We start from the raw sequence: 23,384 nt of genomic DNA on the forward strand, positions 1-23,384 counted from the left end.
GCAGAGCAAAGCATTCTGAAGGTTAGAATCCTCAAAATGTGACTGTTAAACTGGACCTAACTTTCACTCATACAAACCAACTCAGTATATGCCAACTAAACGTATATGGTCTGGTCTTCTTCTCCAGCTGGAAGTAGAGAGAGCACCTTCTGAGTTTTGATATCTAAGCTCCTCAAAAACCTTCCTCAGAAGCTTTGGGGCCTCTTTAATTTCAACCACTTCAAGTGCTTTCTTAGTACTCATTATTATTGTTAGCTGTTCTTACTGTATGGATCTCTTCTGAATAGTTTCTAGCTTCAAGATTCTTCTGTGAATGTGCGTTCAATAAATGGATGAATAATTTAATAAATACTACTACTTCTACAGTTATTAATAATTGTTCAGCCAGCCCTCTTCATCCATTGGCCTGCTAATGTCTCATTCATATTTTTATTGTGCCCTCCAGTCTACATCATGGCGCAATAGGTCAGCCCACTTCAGCCAGTGACTTTCTTCACTCTGAGTGGTGGCATTTTGTTCTTGAACATGTATAAATCCCCTGAAAAGTTATCCACTTCGGTGCCAGAACTGTTAAGCCAAGTTTTTTTTTAAAATAAATTATTCTTGCGATAGTAAATTTTTAAGAACTTGTTTTGCAAACCTACATGCCAGCTTTGGATGGCAGTATTTTGTACATTCTACTTTTACACGTTTAATGCGTGCTGCATCAGTTTGCAAAAAACATGAGAAATGCAGGCTTGCTAAACCCAACCTGTTGGTTTTAACAATGTTTGTTTTCTATTGAGTCAAGTTTCAAGTTTCAAGTTTTTATTAACTGCGCAATTAATTATAATCTTTACAGTAAAAGAGAAAGTACAAAGATCAATAATTCTAAAATAAACTTTCTTTCATGTTTAAAAAAAAAAAAAAAAAAAAAAGAGTAGAGGAGTGTACCTATGCTGATTAGGATAATGGTATATAAGGAGAGAGCAATATGGGTAGAGAGGAGTGCAACTCCCACAGTGTTAGTCTCATTGATTAGGAGTTCCCAGCATTTGTGTTGGTTCGAATAAGTCTTTGCATTATTGGTTACAATGGCGAGCTGGTGACTTTTTCGATGGAACAAAGGGTCTGGTTCAGTTCAGCTCATATCAGATCTTGTTGTGGTGAGTATCCTGGGTTAGGAGATACTCTCATTATACGTTTTTAGTGCTATACTAATTTGGTGAACAAATTTCGCTGATCTCGCTAGGAACATGGTGTTAGTGGTTGACAAGCACAGGGCTGATGCTTCTGAGCATGTTGTAATGCTCTGATTGAGGCAGATCGGGCGCAGCAATCGCCGACGTTCGCTCTTGAAATGAGGACAGCAGCAAAGAAGGTGCAGCCAGGATTCCCTTTTGTACGTGCAAAGCCTGCAGGATGTGAGGGCCCCTTTTTGGGCCCAAGCAGGGTTGAAATCTGCTATCCCGAGCGTGACCAGCCTCATGGATAGAATTTTACTTCGGGCATGTGTTGTGATGGCCTCGCTTAGATATGGTTGTGCTTTGCCCACCGTATAGGAGTTGTTTAGGGGTTCCAAATTAGAGCTTCAACGAATAGATCTATGATCAAGTTCAAAGGAGATTTCATTCACTTCTATTGAGTCTATTTTTCACTATGATAAAGCGGCTGCGAAACATCAACTGCAACTCATGCAGAATATACAGGTTGAACAAAGCCTGCAAAGATGACAAACATTAACTTGATCTAATTTTTGTGTTTCCCAAGAAAAACGCCTATGTGAGAAAAGCACTTGTAACTACGGAGACTGTGTACTCACAAACACGCCACCGCATTTCAGATGCAGATGCCATCACCCTTATGTCGGCTCCGACTGCAGCAGAGGTGAGAATCCTGCCTTAAAGTAGTGTTCCAAAATGTGAAGAAGGAAGAGGATCTAGACTAGAGAATAGAGAAGTAGCTGGTCATGTGACCAAAAGTGGAATGGGGGGACATGAAATCCATCAGGCTACAATGCATTCATACAGGGCGGCTACATGCAGGGGCAGATTTACAAGCCCCTTGCGCCACCCTTACGTCACTTTCCCCAAAAAATTATGCAAAGTGGCGCATGGGGCTTGTAAATCTGTCCCGTTGTGTTTTACCATAAATTTGTGTTTGTTGCCCACGTCCAGGGTGTGGTCACCATTGTCTGTATAGATATTCAAATATGAACGTGCACGGGGAAAGCTTTTTGTAGCAACACTCGTGAATCCAGATGGCTTGGAAGCACAGAGAGATGAGAGTTATGTGCATAAAGTTAGTACCCGAATCAATAGCCCTGATGAGAACCCCAACATTCGACCTCCCAGGACTATCTCAGCCCCATATTCTTAAAGGTGTGGGGTGGTAGAGGGATGCTAAGGGTAGTTGGTTTTACGCCGAAAAAGAACAATATTTTTCTACAGCAAGTGAAGATAATTTTTCTTTCTGCATAAATGTCATAAAAAACAGTTTTGCTTTTTTGTATCAATGCTGACATACAAAGTAGTTCGTAGACCGGTTATGATCAGTGTCTGGTTTGTCTCTGCATGTAGGCATCAATGTATTAATAATATTTCAAGTTGCAAGAAGATATATAAGAAAATGTTGTTTTTCTACATCTGTTGTAATACGTGGGAGACCCTCATTGGGAAGGATTTCCCGCCAACCAGAAGAAGAGGGCAGGTGTAAATGTGTAAAGTGCGAAGAAACATAAGGAGAGAATGAGAGGTAGGCAAAAGAGGGACAAGAGAGTAGGAGAAAGGGCATGGATGTCGAGCGGAAGAGGTCAAAGGAAAGGGAGAAAGAGTGGAGTTGAAGTCGCATGAGTGATGGAGGTGGTAAAGGGATAATGAGAAACAGAAAGAGGAGAAAGTATTGAAATTGAGACAAAATCTAAGGGAGCGACAGCTTGGGAGAGGGAGAGCTGAGGAAGAGAGAGAAAGAGAGAGAGAATGTACATAGTACATATGCAGATGCGCAGAGTGCAATATGCTACTTATTACCCTTTGTTTCTTGTGAGATGAGGCCATGACTCACAAGAGGAGAAGCCTTGAGTGGGTCATCATTAGTCCTGGGTGAAATTTAAATTACGCTAGTGCATTTTACTTCATCTCAGGAACTTCATGCTACACTTGTTACAAAGAATCCCCCAAATTACACCATTATGACACTTTGCGCAGTTTCGTGTCATTCGCAGCAACAATTTGCAACAAACTCAGAATTTATGGAAAAAAATGACCTCAAACACACAGGCACAACAGAACGTAAAAGACTGTTGTTCATGGTATTTTTGTTTGAATGCTCCTCATGCCAAAAGTTGGCACAAGGGTGCATTTCACCTGAAAATACAGCATGAAGTGACGGATCCGCATTTTATGTAATTGCACGAAAGGAAATTATGCAAATATCACACACCTTGCCCCCTAAAGAAAAAAAAGCAATTGTAACCACTAGGAATGTGTGCTGCTCATCAATATGTGAATCTGCATATAAGATTTCTGCCATGGCATTTTTCATGTGTGCTTTTTTAAACAAAAGGGAGTGAGTCTGTGCGGCAAGGTTAAATCACGTTAAAGTAATTGTTACATGCAGTTTATGAGGCAGTAAAAAGCGCTTGTCTCATGCTAATTTTGCTGTACTATGGTAATAAACTCAAATTTGACCTTTGCACTGTAGTAATAACTATGTAAACGTGCGTTTATTACTAAAGTTACTCCAAATAACATCAGTGCTTGAGCCATGGTACTCCTGCAGTACCACCCACACCTTTTAAAAATAAAGAGGCATATTATCAAGGACCGGTGTTAAAATTATCCCTGTTTTATCTGCAGGAAACTGCTGATAAAACGGCGATAATGGGCTTGATAATACGCCTTTGTTAATTCCCATAGAAGCCCATGTTAACACCAAAACATGGGCTTCTATGGGAATTACCAAGGGCGTATTATCAAGCTCATTATCGCCGTTTTATCGGCAGTTTCCTGCCGATAAAACGGCGATAATTGTAACACCATTCCTTGATAATATGCCCCCAGGCATTCTGATTGTCCTCGAGGTGGTTTCCCCCAATCAGCCTCTTAGGTCCTGCAGGTTATATATGGTCCAGCAGGACTCAGCAATCTGATTGGCTGGCCACAACATGAAGCAAAATGTTGTAGCTGCCATTTCAGGACTCGGGGATATAGTCCCAGTGTCCTGTGCTATGTAAAAATAAACAAAATAGAACCCTGACCTCTGGCCCTTGTGGGAGACACCCGAGGAAGCGTCCGGGACCAAACCCGACACAGCACATGGCTAAAGCAAGTTTAATTGCCACCTGCATCACGTGTCACAGTTGGTTTACCATTTGCACAACGTTGTATGGAAAATTATGCGCAACTTATTTCTCCATTTGTACTTGTTGCAGAGTTTTTCTATGCTTGATTGCATTGCACAACTGAAGAACAGTAACTATTTTCTATAAACTCTATTATGTGCAGAAGTATTTTCTTTATGTTAAATAAGGTTACAGGCGATATACTTTTTGGCAAAAGTCCCAATTGTCATACAAATGTGACAAATTAAAAATATTTTTAACCTTTGCAAAGCTGCAAAGTTTTACATAGAGCTTCACGAAGTTTGCACAAAACTACTTTGCTCACTCCTTCACTGAATACACTCAGGAAAGTCGAACATTTTAGCTTTTGAGCACATCAGGGCAAAAGCCGTAACAATATAGGAAAACAGATTGCATCATTCTGGATAAACCTCGAGAAAAGCAAAAAACAATCTATCCAACTTCAAGCCCTAAACAACTAGATGGCTAAAGGAAGCACACTTAAAAATATGACCAGAAGGTTTTGCAAAACAATGTAAATGAAGACATGTATCCCTCTAGGAAACACACACAGGAACAAAACAAAATGAAAACAGATGCAGAGTTATCACCCTTATGAAAACACACTGTTAGATAGGAACAGAACTATACTCCCGCGGTGAGTTGGAGAGCCTGAAAATATCTAGTCACAGTGAAGAAACCCAAACTTACAAGCTTCTGAAGACAAAATGGAGGGCTAATAATCACAGACTGGAGATTGAAGGAGGAAGTCAGGCCTGAAAACAGAGCAGATTATAATATCATGGATGTGGCGCTGGCCTCAGAGAAAACAAGGAACACTTCCTTGCTCACTGTCCCAGATATGCGGATACATGAACCTTCTATTATGTAAAACGCTCCCTTTCCTAGGCTGGTAGATGAATACAAGATACACAGTCACATAATAGACAACAAAAAAGCAGGAGAATATTCTTCAGTTAGAAATATCATCATTGAATCAAAAACTCAAACATAAATCTACTGTAGAGTAAGTGAAACTGTAAAGCTTTAGCAACACTTGATATCCTATAAGCTATCCAATAAAGCAAGTTTGAAGTGATTTGAATTAGTTTGAAAAGTCAAAGGGGATGGAAGATGGAGCGGTAAGGGAGTGGGAAAGAGGGAGCGATTCTGAGAGCAAGGAAGGTAGTGAGAGAAGCAGTGGTGGCTGTAGATCTTCGAAAGCTGAGGCATAAATATTCGCCATGATTTGCATCAAGTGAGCGAGCATATCTTACTTTCTCCAGGGATGTTCCAGGTTCCCTTTGTATATATTTGTATTTTTGATAGGTAGAGTTAGGATTAGGGACAGGCAGGAAAATATTTTGAAACATAATAAATTAAAGTTATATAATAAAAGAAATTACATAGCAAGTCATGTCCCTTAAAGTGCTATTGGACTACATTGGTTAGCCTGACTCTAGCATTTAAAGGACGCTACCTTGGTATGGTACGTAATAGGGAGGTAATAGGTGCAACTGTAAGCCCAGAGGGCTTCTTAGCATTAGGACAAGCAAACCACTTCAGAGGCCTTCCTGCTTAGTCAAGGCTTCAAGGATTTCCTGAGTTTACGATGGGCCTTCTTAGTTTGAATGGAACAACATACTTCTGGCAGATGGGGCCAAATTCAAGTCATGCTTCACTGCCATACCAACTTCCTGCTCCTGCATTGGTCTTCCCGAATATCGAAGCCACTTCAGAAAGGCATCACAGGTTTCAGGCAATGTGGACGACTATCCTGCAATCATTTCAGTTGCCCAGTATATACAAAGCAATTTGTCTGGTCACAAGTCAAGCAATCAAAGTGACTGAAATTCATGTGTTTTTTAGCAAATAAGTCCTGATATGACTATTCGCCTGAAACATCTTACCCGTGACTTAGTGCACCAGGCAGGCATTTACATTTGACCTTTACAAATAATTGCTTAATTCAAGCAACAGAAAAACTGATGATTGAGACATTTAGGCCCTGGTAATCCTGTTGCTCAGTGAAACAAATGTATCTACTAGTTGTTCAGGGTGAGTTGAGGCTTTTTACAAACTCAAGCATGCCTGAATTTCCCTGCCAGATTTGACCAACGTCTGAAAGGATGTTCGTACCTGCGTTCCTGCATGTATGATAGAAGTTCAGGAGTCAAGGCAGCAATTGTTAAAACCATTTGGAGACATATCTTCAAAGACCTTCGGGTGGGATGAGAAACTCTATGGTTAGGGAGCCTGGAACAAATGCAAATCCTGGGACAGACAGAATGTGAAGAAAGAGAGAGCTCTTTAAAGTGTATCTCTATTAGGTGTCTTGGCCTACAGGATATTTAGAAGTTTTCCTCACAGTGCTTTTGAAAGGTTGGTGGCCCACATATCTCATTCTGAAAGGTGCTCATACTTCAAAAATCTTCCTGTTATGACAGCGGCACTTTATCTGTGAAAGTCAAATTCTTTACAATGGTGAGAGGTCTGTGGGAGATGTGACAGCACCCACTAAGTACCCCCAGTCATAAGAAATGCGATTTTTGCCTAAACTCAACAAATTGATTTACTGGCCTGTACTCCACCAGTATAGGTTTAATAAGTGGATTATATATTCCAAGATATATACTGAAGTGTTTTTAAGAATTTCGAGATACCAAAGGCATACAGTGTGATTCAGACATTTGTCATAATATAAAATCTGCAAATTCCAGCCTGGAAGGCCTGTCCAATTTCTGCCAGTTGTACAACCCCCATCATATTACTACACACTGACAGTAGAAATTTCGCTGGTGGACACGCCACCAATAGCAGCTTACCGCGTCCCCCGAGAACTGGTGGATTTTAACAAAACACAAGCCAGACCAACAGTGTTTGAAATGATGCTGTATCATACACCTGAGGCACATCCCGCTGTCTATTTTGGTATGTGTATAACACCAGATATACTGTAACAATTACACACATTTATGTCTTCCTAACAGCTTTAGGGGCTTGCCATGTAAATCCTTGTCGAAATGGAGGCGTCTGCACGACGAGACCGAATAATACATTTGCATGTCTCTGCCACCCTCTGTACCAAGGGAATGTGTGTGAAACAGGTAAACACATATTACAGTTCTTTAATCAATCAATAGCATCCATTATGGTCTTAAATCATGCATATATACCAAGGTTTGTTGCATTCATGCACTATGCTTATGCCTGGGTTTCATTTAGAGCACTTACGTCGAAATGTGATGTTGGCAGATCCAGGCAGCATGCAAGTGAAGGATTATACCATTAAATGCCACTGGATTAATATTGGAAGGATTTGACACTAAACACGCTGCAGGCACTTGTTTATAATGATTATTATGAAGAAAAAAAACATTCCATGGCCCATCAAGAGATCAAAGATTAAGTAATGCAGGCTCTTCCGAAGTCATACAGGATGAGTGAGTGAAGCGATCACTTCCAGCACTGCACTGCGATGACTTGGTGAAGTGATGCAAGTGAGCGCTGCCAGAATTGTACTAGATGTGGGATGTAGATGACCGGTGTCAAGCCTTTAAAGGTCTCCCTGGTGGATGCCCGCCTCTTTTGAAATTCAAATCATATATAGTTTGAAGAGCTGTTCATTCCCTTAGGCCAGTTAATAGAGTTTAGAAAACTGCAGGTCAAGCAGCATGGCTTGAGGATGGAAGTGTTTTAGACAGATGCAAGCTTATATAGCGTCCTTTATAAAATCCTGGGGCAATCCAACATTACCCCTAGATGGGTGCATGGGTAATTTACAGTGCAAAGCGCGTGCTAGCAGCACCATCACCTACTAAGGAAGTTTACTCAGTCCTAAAGGGGACAGTGTGCAACCCACAAGCGAAAAAATTAGCTGCAGAGCCAAGTCTGTACCACACAATCAGGATAACAAGTAGCTCTGAACATAGGACAGTGCACGCAAGTAGGCCAAGCCATACCCCTGGGGAGGGCATTAGGTCTTGTCTAGCAGATCAGCAACCACGACTGCACCTCTAACATCAAAAAGCCTACACGCCATCTGTCCAGCACCAGAACTCAGGGAAATAACATTAAGCTGTCCATGATTTCCTGGAAGGTAGCTGGCCTAAAAAGACTTCTTGAGTACAATTTAGTGAATAACTATTTTCGTGAAAATGATATCTTGGGCCTACAAGAGACCTCGGCCACCGTACAATTAATTCTTCACGGCTTCTACGAATTACATACCACAGCTATAAAATGCAATATTTTCGAGAGAGCTTCTGGTGGGCTGTCAATCTACATGAATCAAGCATGCAGACTAGAGACAACTTTTATTGCAACCAACATCCCAGACATGCAAGCGGTACTAGTTAGCGGACTGAAAATTAACAAAAAAACCAATTTGTCTCTTGGTAATCAACTGCTTTGTAAACCCTGCCTCCCAGCAAAAAAAACAAGTACTAAAGATACTAACAACAAAAATGGACCAGCTCATAAACAAATATGTTTCGCATTTTCCCGTTATCGCTGGTGACCTGAATACTCGGGAGTTAGGGAAGTCGAAAGTGCATATCCTACAGTACATTGATGGTGCCTCATTGCAGCAGCTTTTTCTTAATCATAGTCTGGTTTCTGCTCACACCATCAAAACAACTGCGAATCATCTCTGGCTTCCTCTCCCTACCGTCAGGGATAAGTCTACAATAGACTATATCTTTATTTCGGATCATCTAGTACCATACTTTAACAACTTTGAAGTGGACAACAGGGAAGAGAATCATCACAGGCCACTGAGGATAACCCTGCAGCTAAATGGGGAGTCTGCAACACAATTGGAAACACTGGGGTTTTCAACCGGGGAAGAATGCTATAAAGTAGAATAAAATGGACCATCAATCTTGGCTCCAAACTCCTGGAGTGGGTAACTTACAAAGAATCAAATTCCATAGTTATGAGCATAGTCTCCCCCCAGCAGCACTGGGAAGTACTCCTAGTAGAATTAAAATCAGCCCTAGGGGTACAAACTGGAGGCACCCAAGTGCAGGGTACCCACTCCCAGGTACCCCCTCAATGTATCAAATCAAGAGACCTAATTCACATAAAATGCTGTCTTTTAAGGGCCTTGAAGGCAAGAAGGAAAGGCATCAAACCCCCCAAACTCAGGAAATAACAGCTTTCCGTGCAGCGCACAGAAAGAAAGTCTGGGACATACGCTCCAAGAAAATCGAGGTAGAATGGGTGAAAATATTTACCTTCCTTAAAGAAAGGGGACAAATTCAACTCTGGAGATACAGTAATCAATACACTTACACCGGTCAGACAAAGGAAAATTGAGTGGCAACCTTGGAGTGGGTTAAACATGCAACTCAGCTGTACTCAACCCATCAGAATATCATTCAAACGTATTCCCATCAACAATCTCCAATAAAAGATAACGTCGTCAAAACTACAAACATCACAGTGGCAAGGTAACTACCCTGATTAAAAAAATTAGGTCAGATGGTGCTCCAGGACCCAATGGAGTTCCCGCATCAGTGTTCAAAGCTTCACAGGGATTCTGGGCAGAACAGTTAACACCACTTTTCAAGTATACCTCCGCTACTTCTACCGTTCCATCATCGTGGAAAGGCTCAATACTTTTCCCAATTTATGAAAAAAAAGGGGACAGTACAAAACCCGACAATTATCAGCTTATTGCTGTATTAGATGTTGAAGTTAAAGCTTATGCCAGAATACTTTTGAAAGAACTGGAAGCCTGGGAAACAGATAATAACATTCTTCCCCTTTTTCAAACAGGATTTAGGGCCCAAAGCTCTACCACAGACAACATCTTAGTACTGGGCCATCTGTCTAACTGCACGACCCAGCCATCACATTTACCTCTTTTCTGCTGTTTTGTGGACTACATTGCAGCTTTCGATCGGGTTGATCGAGGGAAGCTGTGGGAAAAACTGCATTCTTGGGGAATTCCCCAACAGCTGCTAAAGGCCATAATCTCACTTTATCATGGGACCTGGGTACGTATTAAAATCAGTCAAACATCAGTCACCGCCAAGGTACCAACTAATAACGGCCTAAAACAAGGGTGCGTACTTGCCCCTGTACTTTTTAATCTGTACACAGCTGACCTGGGGAAAGCGCTGCAGGGGGCAAGTCTACTGCCTCCAAGACTGGGGAATATGCAGCTTCAAATACTTCAGTATGCGGACGACATTGTAATAATGGACCACACAAGAACCAGCTTACAGAAGGCCGTAAAAGCTTTGCACGGATATAATCAACAGAACAAACTCCTAGTGAATCAGGAGAAGACCAGGATACTTATTTTTGGGAAGTATCCACGAAAGAAGACTATACACTGGTGACTAGGGGCCCTTCAAATAAAAACAAGTATAAGCTACAACTATTTGGGCTTCTGGCTATTGGAAGGGGCAAAATCTACAGCTCACCTGAAACATCTGATAAGGAAAGTGTCTGGCATATTTTTTCCTTAAAAAGCCTTAACCAGCGTCTTCACAGTCCAACTGCTGAACTCATTCTGAAAGTTCTTAAGGCAAAATGAGTGCCCTCTCTCAATTGTGGTACAAAAGGGGGTGTTGATGGACGGAGCATATGAACCAATCAAACACTCACACCCAATCAACAGATCTGGGTTTGATCCATCACCGTTCTTTAGCCCACTCTGCCACCCCAGTTCAGACATGGCCATATGCAAATCAGTCTGACTCTGTGCCACATGGGAACAGTCCAGTCCGAACTGCCAAGCCATGCCTTCCCTGGACCCGAAACAAGCTTCCTAAGACCGGTTTCTGGCATTTCAGCCGTCTTCAGCCAGGCTTGCTTGAATCCAGTGGCAAAGTGAGCAAGGGACTCACGTCTGAGCATACCCTGCCAACTTATGGTGAACAAAGCGGTACAAAAGGGGATGGTGATGGACGGAGCATCTGAACCAATCAAACACTCACACCCAGTCAACAGATCTGGGTTTGATCCATCACCGTTCTTTAGCCCACTCTGCCACCCCAGTTCAGACATGGCCATAAGCAAATCAGTCCGACCCTGTGCCTCATGGGAACAGTCCAGCCCGAACTGCCAAGCCATGCCTTCCCTGGACCGGAAACAAGCTTCCTAGGACCGGTTTCTGGCATTTCAGCCGTCTTCAGCCAGGCTTACTTGAAGCAGTACAAAAGGGGGTGGTGATGGACGGAGCATCTGAACCAATCAAACACTCACACCCAGTCTACAGATCTGGGTTTGATCCATCACAGTTCTTTAGCCCACTCTGCCACCCCAGTTCGTCCCTCACCACCCCCTTTTGTACTGCTTTGTTCGCCATAAGTTGGCAGGGTATGCTCAGACGTGAGTCCCTTGCTCACTTTGCCACTGGATTCAAGGAAGCCTTGCTGAAGACGTCTGAAATGCCAGAAACCGGTCCTAGGAAGCTTGTTTCCGGTCCAGGGAAGGCATGGCTTGGCAATTCGGACTGGACTGTTCCCATGAGGCACAGGGTCAGACTGATTTGCATATGGCCATGTCTGAACTGGGGTGGCAGAGTAGGCTAAAGAACGGTGATGGATTAAACCCAGATCTGTTGACTGGGTGTGAGTGTTTGATTGGTTCAGATGCTCCGTCCATCACCACCCCCTTTTGTACCGCTTTGATCACCATAAGTTGGGAGGGTATGCTCAGACGTGAGTCCCTTGCTCACTTTGCCACTGGATTCAAGCAAGCCAGGCTGAAGACGGCTGAAATGCCAGAAACCGGTCCTAGGAAGCTTGTTTCCGGTCCAGGGAAGGCATGGCTTGGCAGTTCGGGCTGGACTGTTCCCATGAGACACAGGGTCAGACTGATTTGCATATGGCCATGTCTGAACTGGGGTGGCAGAGTGGGCTAAAGAACGGTGATGGATTAAACCCAGATCTGTTGACTGGGTGTGAGTGTTTGATTGGTTCAGATGCTCCGTCCATCACCACCCCCTTTTTTACCTCTCTCAATTATGGTCATTTCGTTTTTCCCGGTGCCTTTAATAAGTTCCTTGTGAACCTTCAAATTTCAGCTTGTCAAAAAAGGTCTTAGCTCTCCCTAGACAGGCCAGGAGAGCAAGAGTAAGACTGGAGCTGGGTCTCATCTGCCCGGACATTACTTGCTCAGGTGATCTATTAAAATACTATAGTAGGACTACGCGAGCCCTAGAATTGTTATTAAAAAGGCAAATTAAACATTCTGTGAAGAGGAGGGTTCTCCAAGGCAGGTGCATTTGGCAGCAGCCACTAGATTACTGGATATTGATGTCCAAAGTCTGCACAACCCTGACATCCCAATAATAGCCAGGAGAAAAACAGTGAATACTCAGGTCAAGAGAATATCTTTTGAAAGGGACCTGGAAAGCTTGCATCACCAATTCAATCTTTCCTCACTGGACTCCTCATACATCATGGGAAAACCACAGTCCTACCTTGAGCAAGCTCTGACAGTCCTGGCTCAGGGAAGAATCACCTACATGTGACTTCTCGCTCTACCTATCACGGATTTTAATTCAATTTGGGCCTGGCAGGACAATTCAGTGGCCTGCCGACTCTGCAGCTACCACCGTGAATCTTGGCTCCACCTGTTGTGCTGCTGCCCAAAGTTAGTCAGTGAGCGGCAGCGCTTGGTTCTCCCCATCTGTAGGTTGCATGGCCTTCAAAGTTACAGAGAAGTTTCAGACCTGTGCTTCTCCGCTGAAACAACTCAAACTGTGGCCCGACTACTGAAATTTATAGACGCAATCCGGGCCGCACTGAAACCAAAAACTGAGACATAAAAGCAATCAGTCTGCCATCAAGCAAGAGATGCTATGATAAAAAATTTCCTCAAATCCTATGCACAGCACTTTAGTGCTAGATAGGATAATAGTTCTAGCAATAGTCATGTTACTATTTTAATCGTTTTAAACGTTTTTTCATTCTTATCTAAAGCTTGTGAGATTCTAAACATGCCTTTGTTCATTGATAGAATATTGTGACAATTGTAATTAATTGAACAATAAAGTTTCATTCATACAGCGCAAAGCAAAGAGGATTCTGCATATTTTCCATATTTTAATTCTGATGTCGCGTTCATGTTTCTGGTGGCAGCGCCTCACAAAAGATCAGTGGGTAAAGCAGAACTACCAAAACTGCAGACCGTTTTCTAGGTTTCCATCTCTTCCCAAAGCCAACCTCCTCTGGCATGTCGGCTTTCTCCTCCTTGTCGTCTTAGTTCTTCCAGTTCGTGAGATCACTGTTTTTCAAAGTAGCCAAGTGTCAGGAACTTCCCTGGATGGAAGTGTGTCAAAATAGATGGGCACTGAAAGAGATCAAGGACCTTTGTCTTGAAAGTCTTGAGTGAGTCGTGAGCACTTTTACTCCTCAACAATGCTCAGGAATAGCTTAGTTCTCTCAGTTCATGATCTGGGTGATTTATGTCATAATATTTTTTCTTGATATATAAACAAGGCATTTAATTAACCAGAAGGGGTTAAATCTTCCCTTTCAGATAGAATCGTATTGCATATTAATATTAAATAACCATTTTGAGTGTCAGCCGCAGGGGTTTTTCTATTCGATGTTACTGTAACATGAATAATGAAATTCCTAAAATAAATAAATAACATGAATATGTGGCACAGCAAGACATTTCACACATTAGCTCAAATGTACTGTGGCAATGACCTGAAATTTGACCTTTCCATGTCAGTAATACTTGCATAAATGAGTGTTTATTAGTACAGTTGCTCCAAATTCCATTTTTACTGATCATGTCTCAGCACTTTGCCTCCCAACCAGTTGCAGACCATCATAAGCCATTCTTTGCTCTTTGGGAGGTGCGGTTGTTGGTGGAGGTTGTGCACTAATGGCAAGCCCTGAGTCCTGTCCTTACAGCACGAGGCTGAAAGGCATTTTGAGGTTATGGCAAAATACCTAGAAACTCGAAGATTTCTAAAGTCCATGTGGAGCCGTCCAAAAAATAGTTTCTAAGGGCCTCATTTGTGAGGTTTTGCCATTGGGCTGTGCCACAGGCCTTCCTGCTGTGCTGCGGTACGGCAAAAGAAAAGGGCAGGGATGCGCTGTATCTATCAGATATGGCACATTCCTGTCCTTTTCCCCTGCGCCGGTGCACAATGAGCTGCAGTGCGCCAACACAGGCACCTTTGCATCATAATGCAAGGGTTCCTGCGCTGCGGGGATGATTATTTTCATGCAGGAAGGGACGCCTTCCTGCACAAAAACAACCACAAGAGGCTTTTTCCTCTTTCTATGTGTGTTGCAGAATTCAGCACACATAGAAAAAAGAAAACCGAGGAGAAATAAAGATATTTCTCCTCGTTGTGCTTCCCTTATGCCTCCCCTGGGAGGCATAAGTTTTTGGCGCTGCCTCAGATTTACGATTTCTCACAAATCTGGGGCAGTGACAAAACGTCATGGATGTTGCTGGGAACGCCGCCAGCAACACCTATTGCACACCCCTTTAACGCAGAAAACTGCTCAAAGGGAACGATTTTTACGAGGCAGCATTAAGCCACACAAAGTGGCTTAGTGCTGCCTTGTAAATATGGAGCAGGCTCCTGCTCTACGGAACATCACACAAAGTGATATTCTGGCAGCGCAAGGGCCTCATAAATGAGTTTCTAAAAAGTTAGCTGTGTAGAAAAAAGTCACTACAATAGATCAGCTTTAATCACTTTGCGGAATGTCCGCTGTGGTGTGGGCGAATCTGACGCGTGCACTGACCGGACGGCCCCCGACTGTCCTTCCCACACACCCACTGGCCGTCCGACACATGGAAGTGGTTAAACCTAGACAATATAATATTGTCAGATTTCGTTCAGTAGAATGCAGGGCAGACAGGGGCTATTGGGCCACACCTGTGGGAATTGAGGGCATTTGCCTTAGCGTCCTGGAGCCCATCCTACTAAGGCCCTGCAAACTGGACCACATTGAACCCTCTTAGGGAGGTAACATGGCATTGCTCGAGCTCAGAAATCAACAACTAGTCACCAGACACAAAGAATTCTCGTTTAGCCCAGTTCATGTTTTTGCAAGAAAACAATGTAATCACATGGCTGTTCTAAATAATGCAACATTAAATGAACATATGCAAGTTAGTGTCTCTTTTTTCTATTTCATGTTTACACTACACCCATCCAACCCCCTCTCTGTTCCCTCTCAGGCAATCTACGTGGGTTCTGGGTCACCCCCCGTCTCCAAGAGTAGCAAGAAATAGCATGAATCAGGTTCAGGTGCAGTTTTAGTTACCAGCAGTTTTTAAAATGCACTCAATTTTCATCTCACCCTTTCTTGGGATACGTATGTTCTCAAAGGTCCTTTCTGCCATGCACCCAGTGCAATCCTTGCACACAGTAGAAAGAGCCACAGAGAGCCGATAAGCTCTTGTCAGAATTATTCCAAGTCTGGCTTAAGCCATGTTCCACTTTGTGTCTGCTCAGCCTCTACTTCGAAGGTTGCAGAACTGGGTCCTGCAAAAAAGGGGATGAGGATCTGGCAACGGCAATCTTGATGATGGTTCTGCTTTAGCAGGGGCAGCCTGCGGGCAGCGCAATAACCAGTCCTAGAGTGTTGCAGTCCTGACTGGACTGAAGATAGGTTTGGTCCTCAGGTCCTCAGCAATGGCCAGATGCAGCTCCTGTCCTGGCATAATGTGATCTGCAAAAAGGAGCCCAGACCGGGCCTTCAGGAAATGGATTTGCAGCCTCTGTTCAAGGCTCCGTTAGTTAACAGATTCAAGCCCGGCCGGGGTTTAAAAAAACTGCAGTTTCAGCCATGTCTAGGTGGCCTTCTGCAAACAACAGTCAAGCCCCCATCCACGCCTACTGTGGTCACGCGAATCAAGCCCCGACAGGGCTTTTGGTGATCATAATATCATGAAGTCACGGTTCCCACCAGGAGTCAAAGTAAAAGTCTCTGAGGCTCACAAGCACCGGGGTCCCAAATCGCTCTCACATAGTATGTTTTACCCTGGGTGCAACACAGCCACCTCCTATTTCTGGTCAGTCTCTCCTCCTAGGTGGCCAGGCAGGGTCTTGTCTCTTTCAGCATATAACGACAAAAACACAAAATTTACAAAGGGGTCCCAGGGGAAAAAAGGTTTAAAGACCAACAAGCACCCTATCCCCTAATCTGACTAATGAAACAACACACAGGGGGTACTAGTGGTCTGCAGGGGGTTATAAAAAGAGTAGTGTGCTTGTGTAAGAACTCCTAGGTGAAGAAAACCCATCAGCCCACCCATTGGCGGAGCTTCATCATTTGGGATTTTATGTAAAGACTGGTATCCACCAGGTGCCTTGCTTCCAAAGATTGCAAGGAATTTACTGGTCGCGGATCCACCAGTGAAGAGCAGCCAAAGAGAGGTGGTAGGGGGCTGTGGGAAAGAAGAAAAGAGGTATATATTGACCAATATACTGACCATCAGACAGTAATATTTGTTTATAATGCTGTCCACATTCTGCTTTTAATCTTGACATTTTGGTGGCCCTTCTAATCCAGTTTCTTGTTTGGCACCTTGATAGTCAATCTTACCTATCACATTATCACTACACACTCCCTTTTTCTGTACACTGCAACACCTCTTTTCTTCTTTCCCACAGCCCCCTACCACCTCTCTTTGGCTGCTCTTCACTGGTGGATCCGCGACCAGTAAATTCCTTGCAATCTTTGGAAGCAAGGCACCTGGTGGATACCAGTCTTTGCATAAAATCCCAAATGATGAAGCTCCGCCAATGGGTGGGCTGATGGGTTTTCTTCACCTAGGAGTTCTTACACACGCAGACCACTAGTACCCCCTGTGTGTTGTTTCATCTTTCAGCATATAGACAGCCTTCCAGGAAGTTCAGGGCAGGTTCTTTCCGCAGGAAATCCACACTTCAAGTTATGTGCCCTCCTCTCTGAGAGGCTGGCTCTCAGGCAGATGCAAGCCCTCATTGCACAGTAGTCCTAAAAGGTCTCTGTGGAGTACTCTTTTTCTTTAAACTAAAAATCACTCTCTCAGCCTAATAGAAGTCTGGAACACATTAATTAACAAAAAGCAAATAAGTTAGTAATCAAATAAGTTAGTGATCAGGGTGTGTGGCTACACCGAGCAAGGAGATGTCACCTGCTAGCGAGCTCAGCAGCCAGCACACCATCCCCCAGACACCCTGAAACCATGCGGAGCCATTGGGGCTCCAACCACAGCCTAATGGTTCAGCTGCCCTTGGTGCTGCCGACCTGCAGCAGGATTGATGGGGAGAAGGAGGACAGGGTATGCAGTAGAGCTTCAATCCCCGGATCGAGGAGTGGCCGTGGCAAGATGGCGACCACAAGCACCAGAGTAGTGACAGAAACACCAAGCCACACTGGGCTGGGTGGCAGGCCCCACTGTTGTGGCCACGAACCATTAAGGCCACCTGATACGGACCAGATGAGTGCCGGGTCTTAGGCAGAGTGGCGGAGACTGCAGGGGTTGACGGCGAATGTGGAGGTACCCCCAGCTGAGGGGGGTTGCGCGATACAACAGTCATCAGGAACAGCTCACCCGGCTGGAACAGCAACACCCTCTGAGGGCCCAGGACCCAAGGACTGTGCCCGAGACTGGAAAGGGGTTGTGGAGCAGTACAGATAGTAGTGAGGCTAGAGTCACACCAACTACTTGGACTGTGCTGCGGAGGAGATGGGGTGCCCCAAGGCAATCTTTGAAGTGCGGTCTGTCAGGCAGTCATTAGCCCAGGGAACGGGTCTACGAAGAGAGGCAGGCGACCCCTCGGAGAAAAGGGCACCACGGAGGCACAACCCTCAGGGCTTCTATATATACTAAAACTGAGGAGACCCTGGTAGGCCCAAGAGACTTCCTAACCTTGGGCTGGATGGCTTCCATACCTTAGGGGTCCCTTTGCTTGGTGGTGGATCTCACTCACCCTTCCACCCTTCTTCGCCACATGGGCGGAGGCCAGAGGCTCCCTTGTGTAGCACAGTAGCACTGTGTGATCTTGAAGGTAAAACAGGGAGGCCCCAGCTGAACCAGCTTTTCCAGAGGAATCCCAGACATCTACCACAGTGGTTCACACCAGGTCACCAAAGAGGGGGTACCAATAGCAGCCTAAAATCCACCCCTACTCATGCAATGTAACCACATCAGTGCAGCTACAATGCCCAGGACTGCAGCCAACATCGGCTGAATTGGACTGCATACTAGAAGCCATCAGTGCCACTAGGGAGGCTCTGGAAATGAAGATAGATTGAGTTGTAATTGACTTAAACAATTTGCATGATGACCACCGGAAACTGGCAGACAAAGTGAAATCTAACGAGTCCTCACTAAACTGTGTTCAACCCATTGTAGACAACCTGAGAACCCAGGTGGCAGTTTTGGACTACAAAGTCACACCACTAGACAAACAGGTAGGCCACTATAGACATATAACTTAAGGGTTGTGTGCTTCCCCAATATGATCGCCTACCTTGAACCCTGTTTACGAGACTGCTTGGCCCCACTGGCCCTGTCCCAGTTTTTTGTTCTTGAATAAGTGCATTTAGTTTCAGTGGGGCGGCCGCCAAAGTGAGCAGCACCTAGACCAGTGGTGGACAAGCTGCTCAATTACAGAGAGAGACACACTATTGCATCAGACCAGTGTCTTGGGCCCACTGCAAGTGGAAAATAGCCAGGTATCCATTTTCCCAGACTAAACCATGGTTGTGGAAGCCAGGAGAGTGCTCAGTGACTTAAATCTCTGCTACAAGCTCCTGTTGCCTGCATGCCCTAAACTCATCGTGGATGACCGTTCGCTCTTCTTCAACAACACAAAGGTGGTCTGGTACTGGATAGAGAAAATTATGGGAAATGATCACTGATTCTGATTCCAGCAAATGCTCCAACATCTCCACAGAGATAGATCCAAGGGACCCTGACCTTCCCAGTAGCAGCTGGACACAGAGAGAAGGGCGGCAATAGCAGTGGCCTCCCAGGTTGGCATCCCATGGCCCCTGAGCTTGAGGATCAGAACACGGACTCTTGCCAGGAGGGCACAGACTTGGACTGAGCTTCAGAGAGTTCAATACAGGGCCCGTTCCTGACGCCACAAGTTGCCTATGCCATTTAATATTTACCATTTCAGTTTCAGCTGGTGGCTTGGTACGGGCCATGTAAGTCAGGTGGAGGTTTCCTCTTCACCAGCTGAGTTGAATGCTGGGGACTAAGGGGAGTGTAAATCAGGCAAGCATTTTATACTCTTTGGCAACGCATCCGAGTGCCTCTGCCATGATGCCTCATAATCTGGGAAAGGTCTTTAACCGCCTCCTTGCTGGATGGGGGCACCCATCGGGAAACATCCTTTACAACGAAACTTTTACCACGCAGTGCTGTTACAACGCAAGTATTGCAACAAAAACCTTTACAACGCATTACACTGGGGGGCGCTCTAGGATAGGGAATTGTTTTAATTTACTATCCAACACCTTCCCTAGTGTCCACGGGGAATGGAGTTGGAATAGTAAATTAAACTATTCACTATCCAGCACCCCCAAGTGTAATGCGTTGTAAAGGTTTGCGTTGTAATATTTGCGTTGTAACGGCATGCGTGGTAAAAGCATGCATTGTAATGTCATACAACCCACCCATCCAGCCGTTTCTCTCAAGAGGTGTGGTTTTAATAGCCCTTTCTCCACCATCGGTGCCAAATTTATACCTGCCCAGCTGCTGCATTTTTCGAAAAAATACTACTGGTTATAATGGTCACTTGCGCTGATTAATGATATTTAGACCTCAAACTTATGATCAGAATGGGGACTGATTCAGCACTTCAATCAATCAATCAATCAATCATAGCATTTGTATAGCGCACTACTCACCCGGAGGGTCTCAAGGCGCTTGGGGAGGGGGGGGTCCGCTGCTGCTCGAACAGCGAGGTCTTGAGCTGCTTCCTGAAGGCGAGGTGGTCTTGGGTCAGGCGGAGGTGGGTCGGGAGGGAGTTCCAAGTCTTGGCGGCCAGGTGGGAGAAGGATCTTCCTTCTGTTGTGGCTCTTCGGATGCGGGGGACAGCGGTGAGGGCGTGGCTGGGCGATCGAAGGTGGCGTGTAACGTTACGTTAACGTTGTAAACTGTGTTTGCAAATAAGCAGCCAGAAAATTAAAGCACCCCCCACTTATAAATAAACCTCTGTTGACACAGAGTGAGAAGAGCGACCCTTCCTAGACTAGTTCCACCCACCCTCCTTTCACGCATCCTTACACTTCTCCATCTGTCTATCATTTCACACTTCCATTCATCCTTTCACCATTCTATACACATTTAGCCATCCGTTCAGTCATTCATCCACCAGTCCATCTAATACCCTGCCATCCAACAATCCATTCATCCATAGTTCCATTCATTCTTGCCCCATTGCTTCCTTTCTTCTTTTACCCTTCTTCCTTCCTTTCACATTTTCTTACTTCTACCCTTTCTTTCTGCCTTTTCCCATGTGTCCTTTCTGCTTTCTAGCTCCAATATTTCTATCTTTTCTCATCTTATTTTTCCCTCTTACCTTTCTCTCTCCTTTTGCTCTGTTTACTACCTCCCTATTTTCGACATTTTCTCCATTTCTTTCTTTGTCTCGGTAACACGCATGCATTATGTCTTTGCACGTAGGCCTCTGGTCCTCTTTAATCGGTTGCTTGCTGAATTTTACATAGATGCCTTAACTATGGTCACCATAGGAGACAAAAAAGCTGTTCCCTTTAGATTTTGTGACAGATGGGATGGTGTAATGTCCCAGAGAGCCCCTGTGAACTATTAATATTGTTACACATGTTTACAAAGTATGTGTTGTGTATCTTTGGAGAGAGAGAGGTTCCTTGGGAATAGATTTCCTGAACTATTAACACTGAGTAGTATAAAATAGGGTCTAATAATTTTTTGAAAAGGTGGTGATTTATTTTACTCTAGCCCCGCCCCTACAAGCCCCACCCCCACCTGTGGGCCCATCTGTGCGGCCCTCGCCCACAAACCAGACTGTAATTTTGGCCCCCGAGAGAAAGTTTGTGAGTACAATGATCTAGGTGAATGTATTAATCATAGACTAAGGAGTACTATGAATACTCACATGTCATGCTGTTTTTGTATGTCCAATGGTCTTGGAGATTCCAGTTGCTTATCCAGTCCATGATGGAATTTGCTATTTTGCTAATTTATGTCCCGGTGAATCTGGCAGCTGTGGGGTGGAGCTGTCCAACGTCATGTCTGCAACATAGTTAACCCTTCCGTGCTCCCGTCGGCCATTGGCTGACGGGAGCACTCCCTCCCCAATGCTGCCGTCGGCCAACGGCCGACAGAGCCCCGCCCGCTCAATAGAACACCCGCACCGCGGTGGAAAAACCGCCCCGGTTAAGGCGTCAAACAAATCTTCTCATCCTGAAATCGTTAGCCGGTTACGTCACCCAGCAACACTTCAGGTGGTTTCAGAGACTGTCACTACCCCAGGGGTCTCTAGAAAGTGTTGTGTTTTCATCCCGGGACTTTGCGCTGCCACTCATCATCAGCATCATCAAGGAGTTCGCCCAACCCACCAGCGAGTCTACCGACATCCCTCCCTCACAAGACCTCTGCGACAAACTCAGCATCTTTTTCCACCACAAAATCAAGAGCATCTACGACAACTTCGACGAAGACAACCAACACACTGAACCCTCACCAACCACCCCCGACACCCGGAAACCAGCGATTGATGACTGGACAGCCCTCACCACCGAAGACACACTGAAGACAATGAAGTCAATCCACTCAGGGGCCCCCACGGACCCCTGCCCCCACCACATCTTCAACAGAGCCGCCAACACCATCGCACCCATGCTCCGCCAAACCATCAACCGCTCCCTGGCGACCGCCTCATTCCCCGACGACTGGAAACACGCCGAGGTCAACCCCCTCCTAAAGAAACCCTCAGCGGACCCCACCGACCTAAAAAACTACAGACCCATCTCCCTGCTCCCGTTCCCAGCGAAAGTCATCGAGAAAGCCATCAACAGCCAACTCGCCACATTCATTGAAGAACACAACATCCTCGACTCCTCCCAATCCGGCTTCAGAAAAAACCACAGTACAGAAACCGCCCTCCTCGCCGCAACAGACGACATCCGCACCTTACTGGACAAAGGAGAAACAGTAGCCCTCATCCTCCTCGACCTATCAGCGGCGTTCGACACAGTCTCCCACCGCACCCTAATACGCAGACTCTACGATGCAGGAATCCAGGACAAGGCCCTCGACTGGATCTGCTCCTTCCTCTCCAGCAGGACGCAGCGGATCAGACTCCCCCCTTTCCTCTCGGACCCCACACCTATCACCTGCGGAGTCCCCCAGGGCTCCTCCCTCAGCCCGACGCTCTTCAACGTCTACATGGCTCCACTTGCCCCCATCGTCAGAACCTACGGACTCAACATCGTGTCATATGCAGACGACACTCAGCTCATCCTCTCCCTATCCAACGAGCCCAACACCGCCAGACGCAACTTTCGAGAAGGCATGGAAGCCGTCGCCAAATGGATGAAAAACAGCTGCCTACAACTAAACACCAACAAAACAGAAGTACTCATCATGGGCCCAAACCCCGACGCCTGGAGTGACACCTGGTGGCCCACCGCCCTCGGAAACCCGCCAACCCCCACAGACCACGCACGCAACCTGGGAATCATCCTGGACTCCGAGCTCAAAATGGACCGCCAGATCAACTCTGTCTCATCTTCCTGCTTCCACACCCTCCGCCTCCTTCGTAAGACCTTCAAATGGATCCCCCTCGAACACCGAAAGACAGTCACTCACGCCCTGGTCACCAGCAGACTCGACTACGGCAACGCACTCTACGCCGGAATAAACAAAAACCTCATCCGCAAGCTACAGAACATCCAGAACGCCGCCGCAAGACTGGTCCTCAACCTGCCAAAACACTGCCACATCTCCCAGCACCTGCGCACACTCCACTGGCTCCCCGTCGAGGCGAGAATCACCTTTAAGATGCTCACCCACGCACACAAGGCCCTCCACGGCACCGGACCAGCATACCTGAACAGCCGACTCAAATTCCACGCAC

At 45.4% G+C, this 23,384-nt stretch overlaps 1 protein-coding gene across 1 annotated transcript in view; it reads left to right on the plus strand.

Moving 5' to 3' along the window:
* HABP2 (hyaluronan binding protein 2) overlaps window positions 1-23,384 on the plus strand; it is a 291,624-nt gene that overhangs the window by 126,815 nt on the left and 141,425 nt on the right. The window contains exons 4-5 of the mRNA XM_078643840.1: window positions 1,750-1,866; window positions 7,312-7,428. Coding sequence (XP_078499966.1) covers window positions 1,750-1,866; window positions 7,312-7,428 — 234 coding nt within the window. The remainder of the gene's footprint in view (window positions 1-1,749; window positions 1,867-7,311; window positions 7,429-23,384) is intronic.

Source organism: Lissotriton helveticus, chromosome 5_1, assembly GCF_964261635.1.
Source record: "Lissotriton helveticus chromosome 5_1, aLisHel1.1, whole genome shotgun sequence".
Taxonomy (NCBI): Eukaryota; Metazoa; Chordata; class Amphibia; order Caudata; family Salamandridae; genus Lissotriton; species Lissotriton helveticus.